Source organism: Dromiciops gliroides, chromosome 5 (genome assembly GCF_019393635.1).
Source record: "Dromiciops gliroides isolate mDroGli1 chromosome 5, mDroGli1.pri, whole genome shotgun sequence".
Lineage (NCBI taxonomy): Eukaryota > Metazoa > Chordata > Mammalia > Microbiotheria > Microbiotheriidae > Dromiciops > Dromiciops gliroides.
The window spans coordinates 47,597,584-47,618,254 of NC_057865.1; the positions used below are offsets into that span (position 1 = coordinate 47,597,584).

A 20,671-nucleotide genomic window follows, 5' to 3' on the forward strand; every position below is an offset into this window, starting at 1 on the left:
AGGCAGAAGCATAATAAATGTGAAAATAATAGAGTGTCTACATTTAAAATATATATGTGTATATATATATATATATATATATATATATATATATATATACCAAAGTGATCAGACATTAGGTCTCGGCAAATACAAAGAGGACTCTAATTTTAAAGATAAGATTGACTCATTTACCTTATTTAATGTGCAAAGGATATACAAATATGAAATAGTAATAAAAGTTATAAATTTAAGTAACGTAAGTGATCTCTTTTGGAAAAGGTAACATGTTGATTTCAAGATCTATTGTCTTCTATATTCTTCTTCTTTGTTTTAATGGACGACTTATATGTGTATTTTCCAGCTTTTCCTCTGAAGGTTTTGGTTGGGAAGAAATTACCTAGTTTTAAAAAAAAATACACCAAGAATTATTTTCCTTCCTGCTTCCCATTATTTGGTACACCAATATTAATAAACTTCTAGGGGGGGAAGTGGAGTAAACACAACTTCACTCTATTCTCTCTGCCACATCCCTTGGGGGAAGCCACTGAAGTTCAAAAAACAGGAAAAGGATCAGAGCAACACAGATGACCTGCACAGAGATGGAACACATTTTCTTGTAAAGTTTCAGAGAAATCTACTTGATTGATTGATTTAGTGGGGGTAAAGGATATAGAGGATGTTTTCTTACTGGGAGTTTCCAGTAGACCAATGAAATTAGAGATCCAAACCACTAAGCCTACTTCTAGGGAACAGGATAGACTGATGGGAAAATAGATGGGAGAACTGCAAATTTGCAGGAAAAAATATGTGTAGGAAATATTTGTTAATTCTGTTAATAGTAAAGTCATTTTGTTAGTTGAAGATCACAAAGATCAACTTCAATTTCTCTGTGTATGACTTGATTTGCTCCGAGTTTTCATGTTTGGTATATTCAGAGGAACAAAGATCCACCAAGGGATAGGTGGGAGGATGAGGGGACACAGGAAAATCTAAGAGGGAAAAAAATTACACTTCCTTCTACTCACCTCCTTTTTGTCTAGATGCTTAAAAAACAAGTATTTGGGAAAATGCGCATAAGGGTTTTTTTCCCCCTCATTTCCCAATACCGTCCTGTTTTGCTTTGGGGTTTCATAAATTTTCTCATTAAACAGACCCCATTCTATTGTTGTCTCCCCTTCTTTAACACCATTTCTGATATGTAAATGAATAACCATCACATCAGAGTTGGGAAGGAACCAAGAAGCCATCTTGCTCACCTCATCTCAACAACTAATCAAAGAATCATTCATCCTTTCCTTGTAAACATCTAGTGAGAGACAATAACCCATTATGCTTCTGAGGCAGTCCATGCCCCTTTTGGGAACATCTAACCTACTGATATCTGCCTCTCTGCAACATTCTTGCCTGGCTCTAAGTCCAAGCAGAAAAAGCTTAATCACTCTTCTACAAGGTAGTTCTTCAAATACTTAAGGACTATCATGTCCCCAACACACCTTTTTTCCAGTCTAAACACACTGATTTTCCTCAACCAATTCATAAATGACATGATGTCAAAGCCCTTCATCATGCAGGCTGCCCTCGTGTGGACAGTCTGGCTTAAATCAACGTCCTTCCTAAAATATGGCCCCTTGAACTGAACGCAGCATTCCAAATGTGCTTTAACCAGGGCAGAGGCCAGGGGGGGCCTTCCTAGCCCTAGAGATGTATGCCTCTTTTACTGGGAAGCAGTGTGGCATGAGAAAACGAGTATTGACTGTGGAGCACTGAAGTCAAGTGCCTGGGTTCACATCCTGGCTGTGACTTTGGGCAAATCACTGTTCCTGGGCCTCAGTGTCCTTATCTGTAAAATGACTGGGTTGGACTCTAAGGTCCATTCCAGTTCTATAAGCATCATTCTAATGTGCTCTAGGACTGCATTAAGTTTTCTGGCTGTGAAATGTGACTCATACTGATCTGCGGTCCACTAACATCCTCAGATCTTTTCAGATGAACTAGCTAATCTTACGCTTCCCCATCTGACAGGATGGAGTTATTTTTTGGACAGAAGAGTATATTACATTTATCTCTTTCCAATTTCCTCTTCTTAGATTCAGTCTAACATCCTAGACTATCAGGATTTTGGAGTGATACCAACTAAAACCCAGTGTTCCCTCCTACCTGTTATCTGCAAATCTGAGAAGTGTCCTAGATGCTATTAGTCAAGTCACTGATAAAGATATTAAGTGGCACAAAGCCAGACACAGGCCTCTGAGGAACTTGCTGAACAACCTCCTCCTCCTGGACCCCTCCCACCCACCTGCCTGGTTAACCTGTTATTTACTTTATTTTTACTTATACTTGCACACTTTTCTTTTTTCTAGTAAGCTTCCCGAAGCCAGGGGTTGTTTCATTGCCTTTGTATCCCCAGTGCCCAGTGGAGTACCTGGAACACAGCTGGTGCTTAAAACCTGATAACTGAAAGGAGGGAGAGACTGACTGATCCTTGGGATTTACACCTACACTTGGGGATAGGACATAGATGATGATTCAGCAAAGAAGACAGAGAAGTAAGCAGGAAAATAAGAGGAAAGCATGATGCTAGTGATCATAACAAAATCCCAAATAAAGTATCTATAAGAAGGAAGTGCTCAGTGTCAAAGTCTGCAAAAGAAATCAAGAAAGACTAGGATTGAGAAAAGACCAAGAGGTCACAGTTGACTTTTAAATTTATAAAATATAGGTGGTGTCAAAAGTCAGACTGCAAGGAGCTCGTGAGTAGCAGGTGCAGTATTGGAAGCAAGAAATAGAGTTGTTTCCAGGAGTTTGGCTCTGAAAGTACAAGAAGAGACAATGATGTGAGGGAAGGTAGGAGTTAAGAGAAGATTTTTAAGGATGGGGAAAAATGGGAATTCTTATAGGCAGCAGGGAAGAAACTGGTAGATAAGTAGTTCAAACAAAACTAAACGGAAGTTTTATCATCCATACTCCTTTTTCCCTGTGCTAACATTGGCTAAGATCTACAGAGATCACCAACACAATCTAATCTTAATGCTTAAAAAGGATTAAAGGGTTAAATGTGAAAGAATTCTAAACTCTACAAGTAGACTTATAGGCCTAGTCCTTTATTATTATATATGAGTCTAGAAGCAACATACAAATTAAAACAAAACAGAAAGCTGATTTTGTGTGTGTGTGTGTGAGGCAATTGGGGTTAAGTGACTTGCCTAGGGTCACACGGCTAGTAAGTGTTAAGTGTCTGAGGCTGGATTTGAACTCAGGTCCTCCTGACTCCAGAGCCGGTGCTCTATCCACTGCGCCACCTAGCTGCCCCCAGAAAGCTGAATTTTGAGGTAAAATAATTTCTTAAAATGTTCTTTTAAGCTAAATAATGTAACAATCACTCCAGTGTTTTTAAAGCAAGGATTGACAGAAAACTGTGAGAAAATAATTGTTAATAATGGATTTCTTGGGGGACCCAGAGACCAGAGATCAGTCCTTTATCCCTCCCCCTCACCCCCAGTAAGTCCTGGGACAAACCCAAGGGAACAAAAGAAATGGAGATCAACTCATTTTGTCTAGTTCAGTGAAAGACTGAGGTGATCAAATAGATAATAGATTTTGCCTTGGGAAAACTGAGGGAAGGTCTTCTCCCTGATGTCATCTGTAGAGTTCATTTTGATTTAGACCACCCTCAAGTCATGTCAAACAATGGAATTATACTATGCTAATCAATTAGCTTTGATCTTTATAATGACTCACCATCAAAAGCCCTTGGCCACACCAGGAGCTCACTCTTGGTGTGTGCTTGCCTCTCTGGCTCGCAGGTCTTCTTAACTCTCTTAGGTCTCCTTGAGGCCACAGGCTGGAGACAGCAGGGGTCTTTTGGGGCTCTTCTCCTGTTTGTGCTAACTGCCACACGGTCAATTCTTTATGTACGTACGTGCATATGTATGTATACTCATACATACACACTATATACACACACATATTACGTATATGTATATATACACAAATATATTAATAAATAGTAAGTGCTTACTGCCAAAACTGGTCTCTATAGCAAGAGTAATTAATTTTAAAGGCACAGTTGTGGCTTAATTTTAAGAAAACACAAAACCAAAAGCGGTTCAGTCTTGATATGGTTGGGGAAGCTAGATGGTGCAGTGGATAGAGCACTGGCCCTGGACTCAGGAGGACCTGAGTTCAAATCCGGCCTCAGACACTTAATACTTACTAGCTGTGTGAACCTGGGCAAGTCACTTAACCCCAAATGCCTCATCAAAAAAAACAAAAACAAGAATCAATATGGTCTGGAGGAAAACCATTCCATAAATGTAAAAGTGAATAATATAGCTTATTAAAAGCCATAGATGATGTTCTGTGGAGCTGCTTTTAAGATTTAACAAATGAAATACTCTTTCAAAGTAGCTTTCAAAAATATACGTACCTCCTTAAGTTTATTCCGGATTAAATTAGCTGACATATTTAAAGACTCATCCTCCATATCCACTTTGGGGATTTCTGGTAGCTGTGGCCCAATAATAACCTCTTTATTTCTTGGGTTTGTTTCAAGAAAAGTTCCAAGGATACGGTCTTCTTCTCTTCTCCGTTTTCGCTCTTGCAGCTGAGTTGTTCGAGGCATGAATCTAGCAATTCCATTATTAGAGGGAATAATCCTTGGTGGTCCAGGATAGTCTACTGAAGTTTTAGGTAGCTGCAGCTCTACACTCTGAATCAAAGAGTTATTCTGGTTACAACTTGACATAGTTTGGTTATAGTTTCTGTCATGCTGAGGGGAGACCAGTGTTCCCTCTAAGAACTCTCCTGACTGGGAGGTTGCATACTTGGAGGAGACATGACATGCAGCTGAATTCCGAGAGTTAGGAAGACAATTCCATGGATTCTCAGTACAAGTGTTTGAAGGTGTTGCACAAAATTCAGATGCCTTTGATTGCAAGTCATTTCTGAGATCTCTTGTAACTTTATGTTCTGTATACAGTCCTTTCTTTGTTAGAGGTTGGACTTTATCTTCTAAAATTTCAAACAAAAAAGATTAGAGTTAATTTATTATTTTAGTAATTTTAAAAAACGTGCAATCTGAGATTTTTATGAAATACAAGCAAATGTTAACAGACGGGTTTCCCACAGACCTGGCCTAATGGTCTAGTGCATATTCTCCCTTCATTCATTAATTTTGGGGAACAGAGGTAGCCTAGCAAATTGCTCCAGGAAGATGTGAGGAGGGAAAGACCATTTCAACTACAAAAGGCCTCATGGAACTGGTGGCACCTAACTGGGCCTTAAAGGAAGAACAGGTTTTTGTCAAGCAAGGGTGAGCAAAGTATGCACCCCAGGCATGGAATTTTAGCTTGAATAGATGCAGAGAAACTGAGAAATGAAGAAACAGATCTAGGAACAGCAGGTATGTCAGATTGGCCAGAACACAGAATACACGGAGAAGAGTATGAAATAAGGACATATTTCAGATGGCATGAAATTCTAGGCTAAAGCATTTGTGATTTTAAAAAGAGAACTGGCATGTCAGACCTGTGTACCAGGCAGATTATTTTCACAATTATATGAAGGATGGATTAGAAAGCAAAGAAACTGAAGGCAGGAAACTAGTTCAGAGGCTTTTCTTTTTTTTTTTTTGCGGGGCAGTTGGGGTTAAGTGACTTGCCCAGGGTCACACAGCTAGTAAGTGTTAAGTGTCTGAGGCCAGATTTGAACTCAGGTCCTCCTGACTCCAGGGCCGGTGCTCTATCCACTGCGCCACCTAGCTGCCCCCTCAGAGGCTTTTCTAATACTCCAGGGGAAAGATAAAGAGGATGGGGAAGTTGCAAGACATACCGTGGAGGTAAGACTTGGACAACTGATTGGGTTTGAAGAAAAGGGACTAGCCAAAGATGATTCCTGGAAATATGGTACTTGGGAAATACGGAACCCTAAATTTGGCTGCTCTTATCAGGATGCAGTCTATCCTGATCACTAAGACACCTCTGATTCTACTCTAGACATTGGGATGAGGTTGCTGGGGAGGTCAATCAAGAACATCAGGTGTGGCAGCTGGTAATGCAGCCTGCTGTCAGACAAAGGAGGCTGTACTTGTCAAATGAGCAGGAATTGGTGCCTACTGACTCAAGCTATTATAAAAAGTAAAAATAACGAGATCATTCTTTGCAAACCTTTAATCCCAGTTGCTCTTGCTATATATCGTCGCCTCTCCTGTAGTTTCTCTCTGGTTTCTTGGACTGTTTCAAATTCGGGAGCATAGCACACATGAAGTAAACCACCAAAAAAACTCCGCTCATCCAATTTTCGTTTGGCTACCCTAAATAGAATGAAAGGCACAATACATTAATCCAGGTTCACTCAGATTGACAACACAACCAAGGAGCTTAAAGTTCGCTGACAAAAGCATACTTTGGAGACCCTCAAATTGTGTAGCTTCTGAATGATCCTTATATGAAATATGCTCGTTTTTAAATGAGGATGGCCCCGTTGGTTGACCTAGGATTGGTTACTGATGTTGGGAAATATTAAAGGCAGAAGGAAAAGGGGATCGCAGAGGATGAGCTGGAAAGTGTCAGAAGCAATGAACATGAGCTTGGAGAGACTTCAGGAGATAGTGGAGGACAGATGCTATGGTCCACGGAATCACATAGAGTCAGACACAACTGAACAACAAAACGTTTGGAGTTGTTTTTCCAAACATGCTGGGTTTCCAATGAGCCTTTCACATTCCGTCGTCCAGTCTTTCTTGAACCAATGGTATATACTGACACAGCTAGAATGATGTGCAAATGGGCTTGGAGTCTGAGGAGGTTCTATCTATCCATCCATCCAACTATCTAGGCTAATCCCCTCATTAGGCAAATAAGTATATGACCCATGAGCAGAGCCTTGAAGGGCACTAGAAGACTATGAAGGTGAGAGATGAAACAATGAGCCAGACTGTGTGTTTGAGGCCTCTCAGGAGGAGCATGGTGTAGTGGAAATGTGGGCTCTGGAGTCAGAGTACCTGGGTCAAGTCCTCCTTATGTCATTTCAGTCATGTGACCCCATTTGGAGTTTTCTTGGCAAAGATACTGGAGTAATTTGCCAATTCCTTTTCCAGCTCATTTTACAGATAAGGAACTGAGGCAAACAGGCTTCGGTGACTTGCCCAGGGTCACACAGCTAGTAACTTTCTGAAGCCAGATATGAACTCAAATCTGCCTGACTCCAAGGCCAGAATTCTATCCATTGTGACACCTAGCTACCTCTGTATCCTTGGACAAATCTCTTAATCTCTCAGAGATATTGTTTTCTATTCTTAAAATTAAAGAGTTGGGCTTCTGAGCTGCCTTCCAACTCTAAATTTATGATGCTATGATAGAGGGGGGTAATATGACTAAGGCCAGAAAGGCTGGTGGGCACTCCTGGTCCTCAAATGACAGGATGATTCTGTATTTTATGGAAGATCTAGTTTTAAAAATTATTGATAACTGGAAAAATATAATATATAAAAATATATTTTAAAAATAGAAAGATGTCTTAAAAATTATTAAGCACCTACTCTGTGCCCATCACCATGGGGGATGCAAAAGCAGTAGAAAATAGGTTCCTGGTCTTGAGAAGTTTACAATATATTTGGACAATTAATCAATAAACATTTATTAAGTGCTTACTATGTGCCGGACACTGTGTTAAGTACTGAGACAAAACATATATTTGAAATAAGTAGATTACACATGGTATCACAAAGTCTTAGAATGTATGATACAGATTCTACATGCTACTGCGAACCAAAGAGAAAGCTTAATATGAGCTGAAACTGAGGAGAGCTTTGTAGAGGAAACAAATCTTAAACTGGGTCTCAAAGTACAGGATTTTTGTGTAATCTGGGTGTGAATAAGGTTAAGTCTTGGGCTAGGATGGTGATAAAGAGAAAGGAAGAATGCTGAAAAGTATCCACATTACCTTGCACTTTGCAATTTTTGGAATTTAATTAGATACACTTCTGTAAATTCTTCTGCCGGATACTCATCTAGAGCATTATACTGTTCAATAGCACCAAATAAAGCAAACTGCTCAACCAACTCCTTCATAACTCCCACAGCAGGAACTCCTTGAATTAGTAAGTACCGAGATTCCAAATTAACTGTATAAACCTAAAGGAAATAGAGATTTAGCAGTGTTTTTTACAGATACTTTCTTGAATAGATCTGTACTTATATTTATCACAGAATCTCTACATTAGACTAGAACTCAGGGATCATCTGGTCCAACCCATACCAAATTAGGAATCCCCTTTATTGCATCCAATGGGTTATCTTTCAATCCCCCCCCCTTTTTTTTTCGGGGCAATGAGGGTTAAGTGACTTCTCCAGGGTCACACAGCTAGTAAGCATGTCAAGTGTCTGAGGCCGGATTTGAACTCGGGTCCTTCTGAATCCAGGGCAGCTAGGTGGTGCAGTGGATAGAGCCCCAGCCAGCAAAATTTCTTCCCCAAATGATAGCAGGCTTTGTAGTGGAAAACATATCATATTGTTCCTACCCCTCTCCTCCCACCCCCCAAATCTCCACTGCTTCTGGCCATCCTCAGTTTCTTCAGCCAATCCTTACATGACATAATGTCCAGTTCCTTCACTAATCCCACTCACATTCCTTTAGATATAGTTCAATTTATCTTCCTCATGTAGTGATTAAAATTCTCATTCTAAGTTCTAACCAGGCCAGAGTGCAGTGTGAAAGTAAGTCATTTGCTAACTACTATGCTTTGACCAGCCCCAGAGTAACAAATCCCTTCTATAATGTTTTAAAATGTACTTTCCTTACTGATAACCCTGTGATGTATGTAAAAACAGATGAGCATTAACACATAGAATCATGATGCTTTACTATCCATCTGGCATAAGTCTAAGGAAACTATTTAAAATCAAATGAAATGAAGGAAAACTTCTTATTATCAGCTTTTTGAGGGTATAAAGAGCCTTTAGAATCTACACAGTCAACTGCTTCACCTTACAGCAGAAGAAACAGACCCAAGGGTCTCATAGTCACATAAATAGGATAACGACTCTCCTAAGAGAGAGTAAGTTCAGGTATCCTGTTTTTCACTCTGATGTTCTTTTTTTTTTTTTTTTTTTGCGGGGCAGTGGGGGTCAAGTGACTTGCCCAGAGTCACACAGCTAGTAAGTGTCAAGTGTCTGAGGCCAGATTTGAACTCAGGTACTCCTGAATCCAGGACCGGTGCTTTATCCACTGCACCACCTAGCCGCCCCCTACTCTGATGTTCTTTTAACAAAAGCAGGCTCTACTTGTAGACCTCTATTAGTTTAACACAAAGGTTCTTAGCCTATGGCTTCCTTGGATAGATTTTAGAGGTGTGTGAACTTGGGTGGGGGAAAAAATATATCTTTTAAAAACTAACTTGTAATTAAGTTAGCATATTGTAATTAAGTTAGCATATCCTTCAATCATGAATGAAGGCAACAAAACATCATTCTGAAAAGGGTTCCAAAGGCTTCACCAGTTTGCTAAAGGGGTCCATTACACAAAAATGTTTAAGAATCTCTAGTTTATGATCCAACCATTCTGGAGAGCAATTTGGAATTATGCCCAAAGGGCGATAAAGCTGTGCATACCCTTTGACCCAGCAATACCACTTTTGGGTCTTTTCCCCAAAGAGATCATGGAAGGGGGAAAGGGACCCACATGTACAAAAATATTTATAGCTGCTCTTTACGTGGTGGCAAGGAATTGGAAGTTGAGGGGGTGCCCATCAATTGGGGAATGGCTGGACAAGTTGTGGTATATGAATACAATGGAATACTATTGTGCTGTAAGAAACGATGAGCAGGAGGAGTTCGGAAAAACCTGGAGGGTCTTGCGTGGGCTGATGATGAGTGAGATGAGCAGAACCAGGAGAACATTGTACACAGTATCATCAACATTACGTGTTGATCAACTGTGATGGACTATATTCTTCTCACCAATGCAATGGCACAGAAGAGTTCCAGGGAACTCGTGATGGAAGAGGATCTCCAAATCCAGGGAAAAAAAAAAAAGAACTGCGGGGTATAGATGCCGAATGAACCATACTATTTCTTTTGTTTTTGATGCTGTTTTTTTTTTCTATTTTGAGGTTTTTCATCATTGCTCTGATTTTTTTCTCTTATAACATGACTAATGCAGAAATAGGATTAATGTTATTATGTGTGTGTATATATATATATATATATATATATATATATATATATATATATATATAACCTATATCAGATTACCTGCTGTCTAGGGGAGGGGGGAGGGAGGGAGAAAAATCTGAAATTGTAAAGCTTGTATAAACAAAAGTTGAGAACTATCTTTACATGTAACAGAAAAAAAAATACTTTATTAATTAAAAAAAAAAGAATCGGGGCAGCTAGGTGGCTCAGTGGATAGAGCACGGGCCCTGGATTCAGGAGGACCTGAGTTCAAATCCGGCCTCAGACACTTAACACTTAACTAGCTGTGTGACCCTGGGCAAGTCACTTAGCCCCAATTGCCTCACCAAAAAAAAAAAAAAAAAAAAGAATCTCTAGTTTAACAGCAACAACAACAAAAGCCAAGGGGGCAGCTAGGTGGCACAGTGGATAAAGCCCTGGATTCAGGAGGACCCGAGTTTAAATCCAGCCTCAGACACTTGACACTGACTAGCTGTGTGACCCTGGGCAAGTCACTTAACCCCCACTGCCCCGCAAAAAGAAAAAAAAGAAAAAAGAAAAAACCTGCAACCATTTGTTTTTAGACTGAAGATTTATGATGGGGATTGTGGGTTATCTGTGAATATTTCAATTTTCCATGTTATATTATACTCAAAATAATTTTTTTCATTTGAAAAACTGAATGAACCCACATAGTTTATTTTGAGCCCATGAGAAGAAAAACACTATGTAAATATAAACTATGAATAATTACAATCTATAGGTTTTTTAAAAATAAAATTTTATTGATATATTTTGCTTATGTAACACCTACATTTTCCAATGTATCCCTTCTTCTTTTTCCTCAAAGAGAGCAATCCCATATAATATAAAATAAAAGGATTTGGTAAACCTAACCACCTTATTGAAAAAGTAGGACACCATAGGCAGTGTTCCACACCCATTTCTGCAAAAGAAGGGTATGGTGTCTCTTCCTTGGGGGTAAGCTTGGTCATTATAATTTCACAGTATTTAAAGGATGTTCCTTCCATTTATTAATGTTGTAGTAAATTAGTATGTCTTCCTGGTTCAGCTGACTTCACTCTGCCTCTGTTCATCTCTACCCATGTATAGTCGCAATATTCATCGGTTTTACAGCCCCCGGAACAGTCCATACATTGCCGTAGCACAATTTGTTTACCTATTCCCCAATCAAGGACAGGTCTACTTTGTTTCTAGCAATCCGTAGATTTTTTACCTCGTTAATGGACCTTGGACCTTTTGGAACAGCAGTAGAGGGGGAATATCTCCACAGAGCACTATTTACCTTTTTATACCTGCTCTTCACACTCTATCTCCTTGAGAAGACTGACCTGGACTGTTTCTGCTTTCCTTTAGAACGCAGTGAGAGGATCTGAACATCACTGAAAAACAACACCAAGAATTGGACTAATAATGCTCTCCCTTCTCATCTGTGCCGCCACACTTCCCTAACTTCCTCCGAGACCGAGCTAAAACCTCACCTTCTACAGGAAGCCTTTCTTGACCCTTAATCCTAGCGTCTTCCCTCGGAGACATCACCAATTTATCCTCGAAACCTGGCCACAGTGGTTCGTATGTCCTCACTCCCATTAGCCTGCGAACTCCCTGAAAACAGAGACTAGCACAATGCCTGGCACCCCAGTGGGTGTAATGCAGGTGTTTATTAACTGACTGGACAATCCTGTTCCCGTATTTAAACAGCTGTAGTGTAAAAGGATTAGATTTGTTCTGTTTGGCCCAAGGGAGAAAAAGCAGAATCAATGGGTGGGTGTGGCAAAATGAGGTTTGATGTCAGGAAATGCTTCCTACCCACCTGGACGGCTTGCCTGGAGGGATGGAGGTCTGCAAGGAGGAAAATGACCACTAGCTGGGTATGTTACAGTGGGGATTCCTTCCTGCCGAGGCTGGCCTAGATTCCGTCATTCCTGAAAGGGGGGGAGGGGGGAGCGTTTGAAACCTGGCTTCGAATCCTGGCTAGGACACTTCCTAGCTGCGGGACCTTGTGAAAGTCGCTTCTAAGCTCTGTGGGGCTCGATTTCCTCATCCCCAAGACGGGAATAACGGCGCAGAGGCCTCTCCTTCCCCTCTCTGATCAGGGAAATGCTCGCAACACCAAGTTAGGGAGGCTCGCTGGGCTTCAGCCCAGCTCCCTCAGTTCGGGTTCCTCCTCTGGGCCGGGTTCCTCTTATGCATAGCGGGCACCGCGGCCCTCCATAGCGGCTCCGCTATCTGCCCATCCAGCCATCACTTAAGCCTAGTAAGGCGCTCTTGGCCGGGACAAGCCCAGAGAAAAGGCAGGGTGTCTGCGGAGAGCATTCAAACCGTCCGGCTTCTCTCTCACCTTAACAGCTCGGGGCCTCCGCCCCTCTCGGTACTTGGCCCGCGAGTCACAAACAGCTCGTTGCGCATGGTGAGGGTAATAGCCCCCCAACTCCCCTCCGCCATCCTCCATCCTTCCCGGCTCGGTCCGCCTTCCCAGTCGACTCTGTTTCCGCCTGGCCTCGATTCCGCTCAGCCAATCAGAGAGCTCGGTAGGCAGCGACGTGCTGTAATTGGCTCGAGAGACGATGACGCTCTTGACGCGTGCGGAGGAGAGGGACCGGGCGAGAAGGAACAGCCTTCTTTCTGGTGGAACGGTAACGAGGCTCCGTAGTTCCGCCCCCTCGCGACGTTCGGACCAGAAGCCCGCCGGGGTACTGGTGTCGAACGATTCTCTCGGTGCTCGACGCTTCCTGCCTGGCACGGATCGGCGATCGACCCCGTCAGTCTCTCGCTAGCTCGCTCACTCGCTCGCTCGCTATGTGGGGCAGCGGCCGCCTCGAGGGCGCTGGGTCTGGAGGGGTCGCGGCCGTCACGGTCGCCTTCTCCCACGCCCGCGACTGCTTCCTCCACCTGCCGCGGGCGCTTGCGGCCCAGCTGCACCTCCAGCAGGTAATGGGCTCAGTCAGCCTCGAGGTACCCCCCCCCCCCGCGGGGCCTGACGGGAAGGGCCTCCGAGGCTGGGCGGCTCGGCCTGAGCCTCTGGAGCCTCCTGGAGGCGCGAAAGGAGGGTTAGAAATGACCGGGATTGGAATCCCGCCGCTGGCAGTGGCTGCGGCCTCGGGCCGGCCTGCTCCTCCCTCTCCCAGGGCCGTGGGCCCGCGCTTTGGGGCTTCTGCCCTCATTAGTATTCCCTGCGCTCGTCCCAGGGCGTGGCGCTCGGGAGGCGCTTAATGGATGCCCGGTGACTTGATTGACGGGCCGAGCCGCGGTCTCTTCACCTGCAGAATGAGCTGCCCGCATGCCAAGGTCACTCCCACAGCCTCTGGTCCCTCCCCGGGGCATCTTTCTGGGCAGCCAGTTCGAAAGATTTTATCGCCCCTTTGCAGGAGTCCTTGCCCTTTGGTAGCTTGGTTTGCCAACGTGACCTAACGTTTCTCCCTGCGGTCACTAATGGTTCACAGCCTGCCTGGGCACATATGTAACGGCGTATGTAGGTAACAGGTTCCATCCAGCCACTGCTTGCCATTTTTCCCCTTATTTGGTCTAGACCTGCTGTTTCCTTGGTGTGGGAAACCCTTAGTGTAAAAATTCTCTGCTCCGATGCAGCTCGGTAGCTGGCCTATTAGAGCAGAAAGGGGATGTGAATAGCTAGCATTTATATGGTGCTTTAAGGTTCGCAAAGCGCTTTACAAATATCTCTTGATCTTCTCGACTACCCTGGGAGGCAGGTATTATTTTCATTAGCATCTCTATTAGACACATGAGGAAACTGAAGGCAGACAGCTTAAATGACTTGTCTGGGGCGGGGTCCCAGCTAAGTGTCTGAGCCAAGATTGGAACTCAGGTCTTCATGATGCAAGGTCCAGCGCTATCTACTGTACCACCTGATTAGTTCTAAAACAAGCAGGGCTTCCTGAACGTTTTGAAATGTTTTGGTAACTATTTCAATATAAATTGTTTCATTTGTAATTTTTGTATTCATGCAGTTAAAATGCTATATTTAATATATTATGTTTGTTAATTTATTCATCATGATCTCATTTAGGGTTTTCTTTTCCTTTTTTTTCTTTTTTTTTGGGGGGGGCAATGAGGGTTAAGTGACTTGTCCAGGGTCACACAGCTAGTAAGTGTCAAGTGTCTGAGATCCGATTTGTACTCAGGTCCTGAATCCAGGGCCAGTGCTTTATCCACTGTACCACCCAGCTGCCCCCTGGGGTTTTCTTGATACTGGAGTGGTTTGCCATATCCTTCTCCAGCTCATTTTACAGATGAGGAAACTGAGGCAAACAGGGTTAAATGACTTACCCTGAGGCACACAGCTAGTGTCTGAGGCCAAATTTGAACTCCTGAAGATGAGTCTTCCTGCACCATATATATTTATATTACAAAATACTATAATATAAATTTACATTAATATATTTACACTAGATAAATTCATGTTTATATGTTATTACATATAAATTTACATTTATTATAGCATATAATTTTATGTTTATAATATAATAATTTTACAATATATGTAGTACTGGTTATGCTGCCAAGTAATGTCATGAAGTAGGAATCCTTCACCTTAATCATCCCCTTCATTTAATTCCTGCTATTCCTGATTGGTCTTATGATAAATAAGTTTCCAAAAAAGGAAGTACCATCTCCCCCACCAAAAAAACCCACCCAAACAACCATTCTGAGTACTTTCAGGAAGTATACTGGAAAAAAGATTGTCACTGTTACCAAATTTCAAGTACAGAGCTCATTTGAATATTGGCCCTTCATTTTACCAAAAGCATTATTTAAAACTTGAGTGGGGTACATAGTCGTGCTCTTGGGTTCACAATTTGTTGTTTGTCCTTCATTCCCGAAGAGTACTGTGACATCAGGTGTCACAGTACTTACACTGAATTGGATTTAAGTGAGGGAGGGCTGTGCAAATTCACCAACCTCACTCTCCTCCAGAGCCATCCAATGGCAAGATGTATATCAGAATGACTAGAGATGGCCCCAGATGTCTAAGGTAATTGGGGTTAACTGACTTGCCCAGAGTCACACAGCTAGTAAGTGTCTAGTACCAACTAGTACCAACAGCTTCCCTTTGGGTTCTACAAATGCTGGAGGACACTGTGCTAGTAGTCCATTCCAGCTACTCGTGCTCCAAGGTATGGGAAACATTTCTCCTATTCAGAAGCTCCTAGTAGTGACCTACATCCCTTCTGCAGGTAAAGACAACTTGGGACAATGTAAAAAGCACTAGATGTAGAGTCAGAGGACCTGGGTTCAACTCTTGCCTCTGTGTTATACTACCTGTGTGACTTGAATAGCTTAGGTGATGCAGTGGATGGAATGCTGGGCATAGAGTCAGGAAGATCAAAGTTGAATTCAGGTTCAAATCAAGAAGACCCGAATTCTACTCTTGTCTTAGATGTTTACAAAGTATATGACCCTGGTCAAGTCATTTAATCAACATCTGCCTCAGTTTCCTTATGTGTAAAATGAGGATAATAATACCTACTTCCCAGGGTTGTTGTGAGGACCAAATAAGATTATATTTGTAGTGCTTAGCTCAGTGCCTGGCACTGAGTAGGGATCCTTCACCTTAATCATCCCCTTCATTTAATTCCTGCTATTCCTAACTGGTTAAACCCTTTTGTTAATCATTTGAAAAAATATATATCTTTGTTAATTAATAAAAACTCTACCAGTTACATCTCAAAGCTTCCATTTGAAAAATGACAATACTAATGTAAGTTTTGACGTAAGGAAAAACTCCCCAAAGTAGAATTGGTTGTGTAGGGAAGTAGTAAACTCCCTCTCATTATGATTCTTCAAATAAACCACTTGTTGGGGATATTGTAAAGAGGATTTCTGGATAAGTCTTGTTGAGATTAAGTGGTTTCTGTGTTTTCTTACAACTCTCAGACTCTGATTTTTGTCATTTAAACACGGGAAAACTGTGCTATGAAAATGAAGATACATTGGCAGTATAAATGTGTGGTTTGCCATTTCCTTCTTCAGCTCATTTTACAGATGAGGCTGAGAGGTTAAGTAACTTGCCCAGGGTCACACAGCCAGTAAGTATCTAAGGCCAGATTTGAATTCAGCTCTTAGTGCTCTATCCATGTCACCACTTAGCTGCCCCCACAGAACTCATTTTTTATCATTAAAAGTAATGGTTAAGGGGCAGCTAGGTCGCGAAGTGGATAAAGCACTGGCCTTGGATTCAGGAGTACCTGAGTTCAAATCTGGCCTCAGACACTTGACACTTACTAGCTGTGTGACCCTGGGCAAGTCACTTAACCCTCATTGCCCTGAAAAAAAAAAAGGTAGTGGTTAAGGTCTCTTCTCATTCTAAATCTATGATACTAAAGATACCCTATAAATAGGTAGGGATCTTATTATAGAGCCCATCATCTCTGCTTCCTGTCCTAGAACTTGTGAGGCTGAAAAGATCCATTAGATTTAGGGATCTCCAGAAGTCAGTCTGCATAGTCAGTAAGCATATATTAAACACGATGTGCCAGGCATTGTGATAATTCTGAGAATACAAAACCCATAAAAGCCTTTAGGAAGTTCACATTCTAATGGAGACAACTTGGAGTTGGAGTTGAATAGGGGATAGCATTCCAGGCATGGGGTACAGCCATTGAAAGCATGTAATCAGGAATGTTCAGAAAGCAGTAAGCAGGCTAGTGTCACTGGATCATACATTCTTTTTTTTTAAATTCTTTTTATTTATTTTTATCATAAAAGTTCTTTCACAATATGAGTAGTGCAGAAATATGTTGTACATATATAACCTATATCAGATTGCTTGCTGTCTTGGGGAGGGAGAACAATTTGGAACTAGAAATCTTATAAAAACAAATGTCGAAAACTCTCTCTACATGTAACTAGGAAATAATGAATCAGAACAAAAGGGAAAAGCCTCAAAAAAAAAACCCCAAAAAAGTAGAAAGAGTAGGGTTCAGTCTGCCTCTACATTCCACAGTTCTTTTTTTCTGGATTTGGAGACTATTTTCCATGATGAGTCTTTTAGAATTATCTTGGACCCCATTGTATTGTTGAGAAGAGTTGTCTATCACAGTTGTGGTTCTTACATTCTATGGAGGGTAATAAAGTGTAAGAAGATTGAAAAAGTAGGAAAAAACCTGGTTGTGAAGGACTTGAAAGCCAAACAAAAGAGTGTATTTGATCATGATAATCATAGGGTAAGCTTCTGGGGTTTATTGAGTGTGTGTGGGGAGGGGGAGAAGGTGGTAAGGATAGGCAATATGATCAGTTCTGCACTTTAGATAAATAACTTTGGCAAGTGAGTATAGGACGGACTAAAGTAGAGAGAGATTTAAGGCAGGGTCTCCAGCCAGAAGGCTAGTGCAATAGTCCATGCGGGAGGTAAAGAAAATCAGCACCAGAGTGGAGAAAAGGGGGCATAAGGGGAAATGTTGCATAAGTAGAAATGATAAGACTTGGTAACAGGTTGGAGAAGCACCTTTCCCTGATTGACTTTTGCTTTTTCTTGACGTTTGGGCTCATCGTTCCACTTAAAGATAATGACTTGGGGCTGCTGCTCTCATTTGCAGAGGCAGCCCCTGATAAGGAAAGGGGGAAAATGAGAGTCAGCTTTGAAAAGCACAACTTCCTCACTTTGATTCACATTCTGAAATTCTCTCCTTCATTGGATTGCCTTTTATCATTGCTGTTATACCTTACGTTTTTGTGTGGCAAAATCTTATTTACTTTTCATTCATAATCCCAACCTTTCTCTTGAAAATAGTGAGGAGGCTGCTAGGGCATGGTGGAGAAAGAAGTCTAGAGAGTCAGCGTAGTTGAAAGAGGAATGAAGGTGTGAACAGGGAAGAAAGGAAGGGAAAAGTTGAAATAAAAACCTGAACTGAAGAGAATGCTTTGAAGGAAAAGGTTGGAATAAAACTAAGTCTGGAAAGTAAAACAAATCACAGTAGGTGAATTGTTATCTTTTTATGACGTATTAATTGAAAGCATTTTTAAGTGTAAAATTGATATTCATGCTTCTAATAGGTGGGCAAAATAACCTTCAAGATTTGTCCTAGGAAAGGAAAGGTATTTATCGTTTGTATCTATTTTTCAATACTAATGAATAAATCTGTAACCAATACTAAACTTGTCTGACTAAATGTGTCTTGAGTCATTATTGAAAGACCCCTTGTCCCAAGCTGCAATTATGTGAATACTTAGAAAGGATTCTACTAGGGGGAGCCAAGATGGCAGAGTATAGGCCAGGACCCAAGTGAACTCTCTTAATATTCCCCTCCAAACAACTTTAATTCCATAAATCAAATATCAGCACAGCAGAGCCAACAAAAGAACAGAGGGAGACATTTTTCCAGTCTAAGACAATTTAGGAAGCCCAAAGGAGAAGTCTGTATCTCTGGAGTGATTGCCAGCCAGTGCATGCAGCAGGAGTACCAGTGGTGGGCCCTGGAGGTGGCTGCCACAGTAGTGGCAGCTACTTCAGGAGCTCTCAGCCCAGAAATAGTAAGGGGTCAGACCACTGGTCAGAAAGAGTTTACATGGGACCCTTCAGTGGTACTGGATACAGCTGGCATTGATTGGCAACTCTGTTGCCCAAAGCCAGTTCTGAGTTGCAGCTCCAGGGTGTAAAGGAGCAATTGTGATTGTAACAAGGATCACAAGAATTGTGACCAAGGTTACAATTCCTGGGCCAAGAGGAATACTAGTATTTGAGGCTGTAGGAGAACAGGGACTTAGTCACAGTTCCAAAACCAAGAGAAGTACTTCCAACTGCAGGGGACCAAGGGTTCTTCCTGGGTAAAGACCATAGCACAGACAAGGAAAGTAGTGACCACATATCTCCCAAGATAACTCCACCTTGGAAGCACTGACAACATGCAAACACCCCAACCCTAACTCCCACCCCCTCAACCCCTGAAATAACACAAAAAAGCCTGAAGTTTGGGACAATGCCTCCCCCCACCCAGATGAGCAGAGCCCAACTTTAACATAAAAGTCAATAAATAGGCTGGAAAAATGAACAAACTACAAAAAAAGAACTTGAACATAAAAAGTAATTACTTGTCAGGAAAGACCAAGATATAAACTTAAGATGGCAACAATGAAAAAATAAGGCCTTGGGGGCAGCTAGGTGGCACAGTGGATAGAGCACCAGCCCTGGAGTCAGGAGTACCTGAGTTCAAATCCGGCCTCAGACACTTAACACTTACTAGCTGTGTGACCCTGGGCAAGTCACTTAACCCCAATTGCCTCACTTAAAAAAAAAAATAAGGCCTCAAAGAAAAGTGCTTACTGGTCCCAAGGCTAGCAAGAATTCCTATAAGAGATAAGTGTGGTTGAGAAAAAATTGGGAAAAGAATGAAAGTCATGCAAGAAAATAGAACATCTCAGGGGGCAGCTAGGTGGCACAGTGGATAAAGCACCGGCCCTGGATTCGGGAATACCTGAGTTCAAATCCGGCTTCAGACACTTGATACTAGCTGTGTGACCCTGGGCAAGTCACTTAACCCCCATTGCCCCGCCAAAAGAAAAGAAAAGAAAGGAGAACATCTTGGTGAAAGAAGCAGCAAAAAATACTGAAGAAAACACTTTAAAAAACAGAATTGACCCAGTGGTTAAAGAGGCACAAAAATTCACTGAAGAAAAGAACTTTAAAATCAGACTAGGCCAAATGGAAAAAGAGCCACCAAAAGATACTGAAGAAAAGAACTCCTTAAAAAGCAAGCCAAATGGAAAAAAAGAAGTAGAAAAGCTCACCAAAGAAAATCCTTAAAAATAAGAATTGGGCAAGTGGAACATAATGAAACAATAAAACAGTCAAAAGGATGGGGGAAAAAATAGAAGACAACATGAAATATCCCATTGGAAAAACAGCTGACCTGGAAAACGGATCGAAGAGAGATAATTTAAGAATTATTGGACTCCCTGAAAGCCATGATCAAAAAAGGAGGCCAGACATCATATTTCAAGAAAACTGCCTTGATATTTTAGAACCAGTAGGTAAAATAGAAAATGAAAGAATCTACTGATCATCTCCTGAAAGAGATCACAAAATCCCAGGAATATCATAGCCAAATTCCAGAGCTCCCTGGTCAAAGAGAAAAATATTGCAAGCAGTCAGAAAGAAATAATCCAGATATCGTGGAGCCATAGTCTGGCTAAACCAAGATTTATATGTTTCCGTGTTAAAGAATCAGAGGGCTTGGAATGTGATATTCCAGAATGCAAAGCAGCAAGGATTATAACCAAGAATAACTTAGCCAGAAAAACTGAGTGTAAGCCTTGGGGGTGGGGGGATGGAATATAATGAAATAGAAGACTTTTAAGCATTCCTAATGAAAAGACCAGAGCTGAATAGAAGCTTTGACATTCAAACATAAGACTTGAGAAGCATAAAATAAACATGAAAAAGTAATCATAAAGGACTCTGTAAATAGTTAAACTGTTTATATTCCTATATGGAAAAGTGATACATGTAACTCCTAAGAACTTTATCACTATTAGGGCAGTTG

The 20,671-nt window shown here is 41.6% G+C and overlaps 2 protein-coding genes across 4 annotated transcripts in view; one reads left to right on the forward strand and one right to left on the reverse strand.

The window, feature by feature from the left end:
* Positions 1-148: 148 nt before the first annotated feature.
* Positions 149-12,858, reverse strand: RBM48 (RNA binding motif protein 48). 3 transcript variants are annotated; one of them, XM_043965359.1, is made up of 6 exons: positions 12,514-12,858; positions 7,924-8,114; positions 6,147-6,292; positions 4,409-4,992; positions 3,721-3,870; positions 152-379 (listed from the first exon to the last, which is right to left on the reverse strand). In XM_043965359.1, exons 1-6 carry the CDS (start codon positions 12,622-12,624, stop codon positions 293-295), a joined length of 1,269 nt encoding a protein of 422 aa, XP_043821294.1. In that variant the 5' UTR covers positions 12,625-12,858; the 3' UTR covers positions 152-292. The 3 variants fall into 3 exon arrangements, with proteins under 3 accessions (XP_043821293.1, XP_043821294.1, XP_043821296.1); XM_043965358.1 differs by lacking the exon at positions 7,924-8,114 and having other exon boundaries at positions 149-379; positions 12,514-12,686; XM_043965361.1 differs by lacking the exon at positions 3,721-3,870 and having other exon boundaries at positions 155-379; positions 12,514-12,722.
* The window catches only part of PEX1 (peroxisomal biogenesis factor 1), a 47,417-nt gene continuing 39,581 nt past the window's right edge, over positions 12,836-20,671 (forward strand). The window contains exon 1 of the mRNA XM_043965357.1: positions 12,836-13,103. Within this exon, the coding sequence (XP_043821292.1) occupies positions 12,972-13,103 (132 nt within the window). The 5' untranslated portion in view covers positions 12,836-12,971. The remainder of the gene's footprint in view (positions 13,104-20,671) is intronic.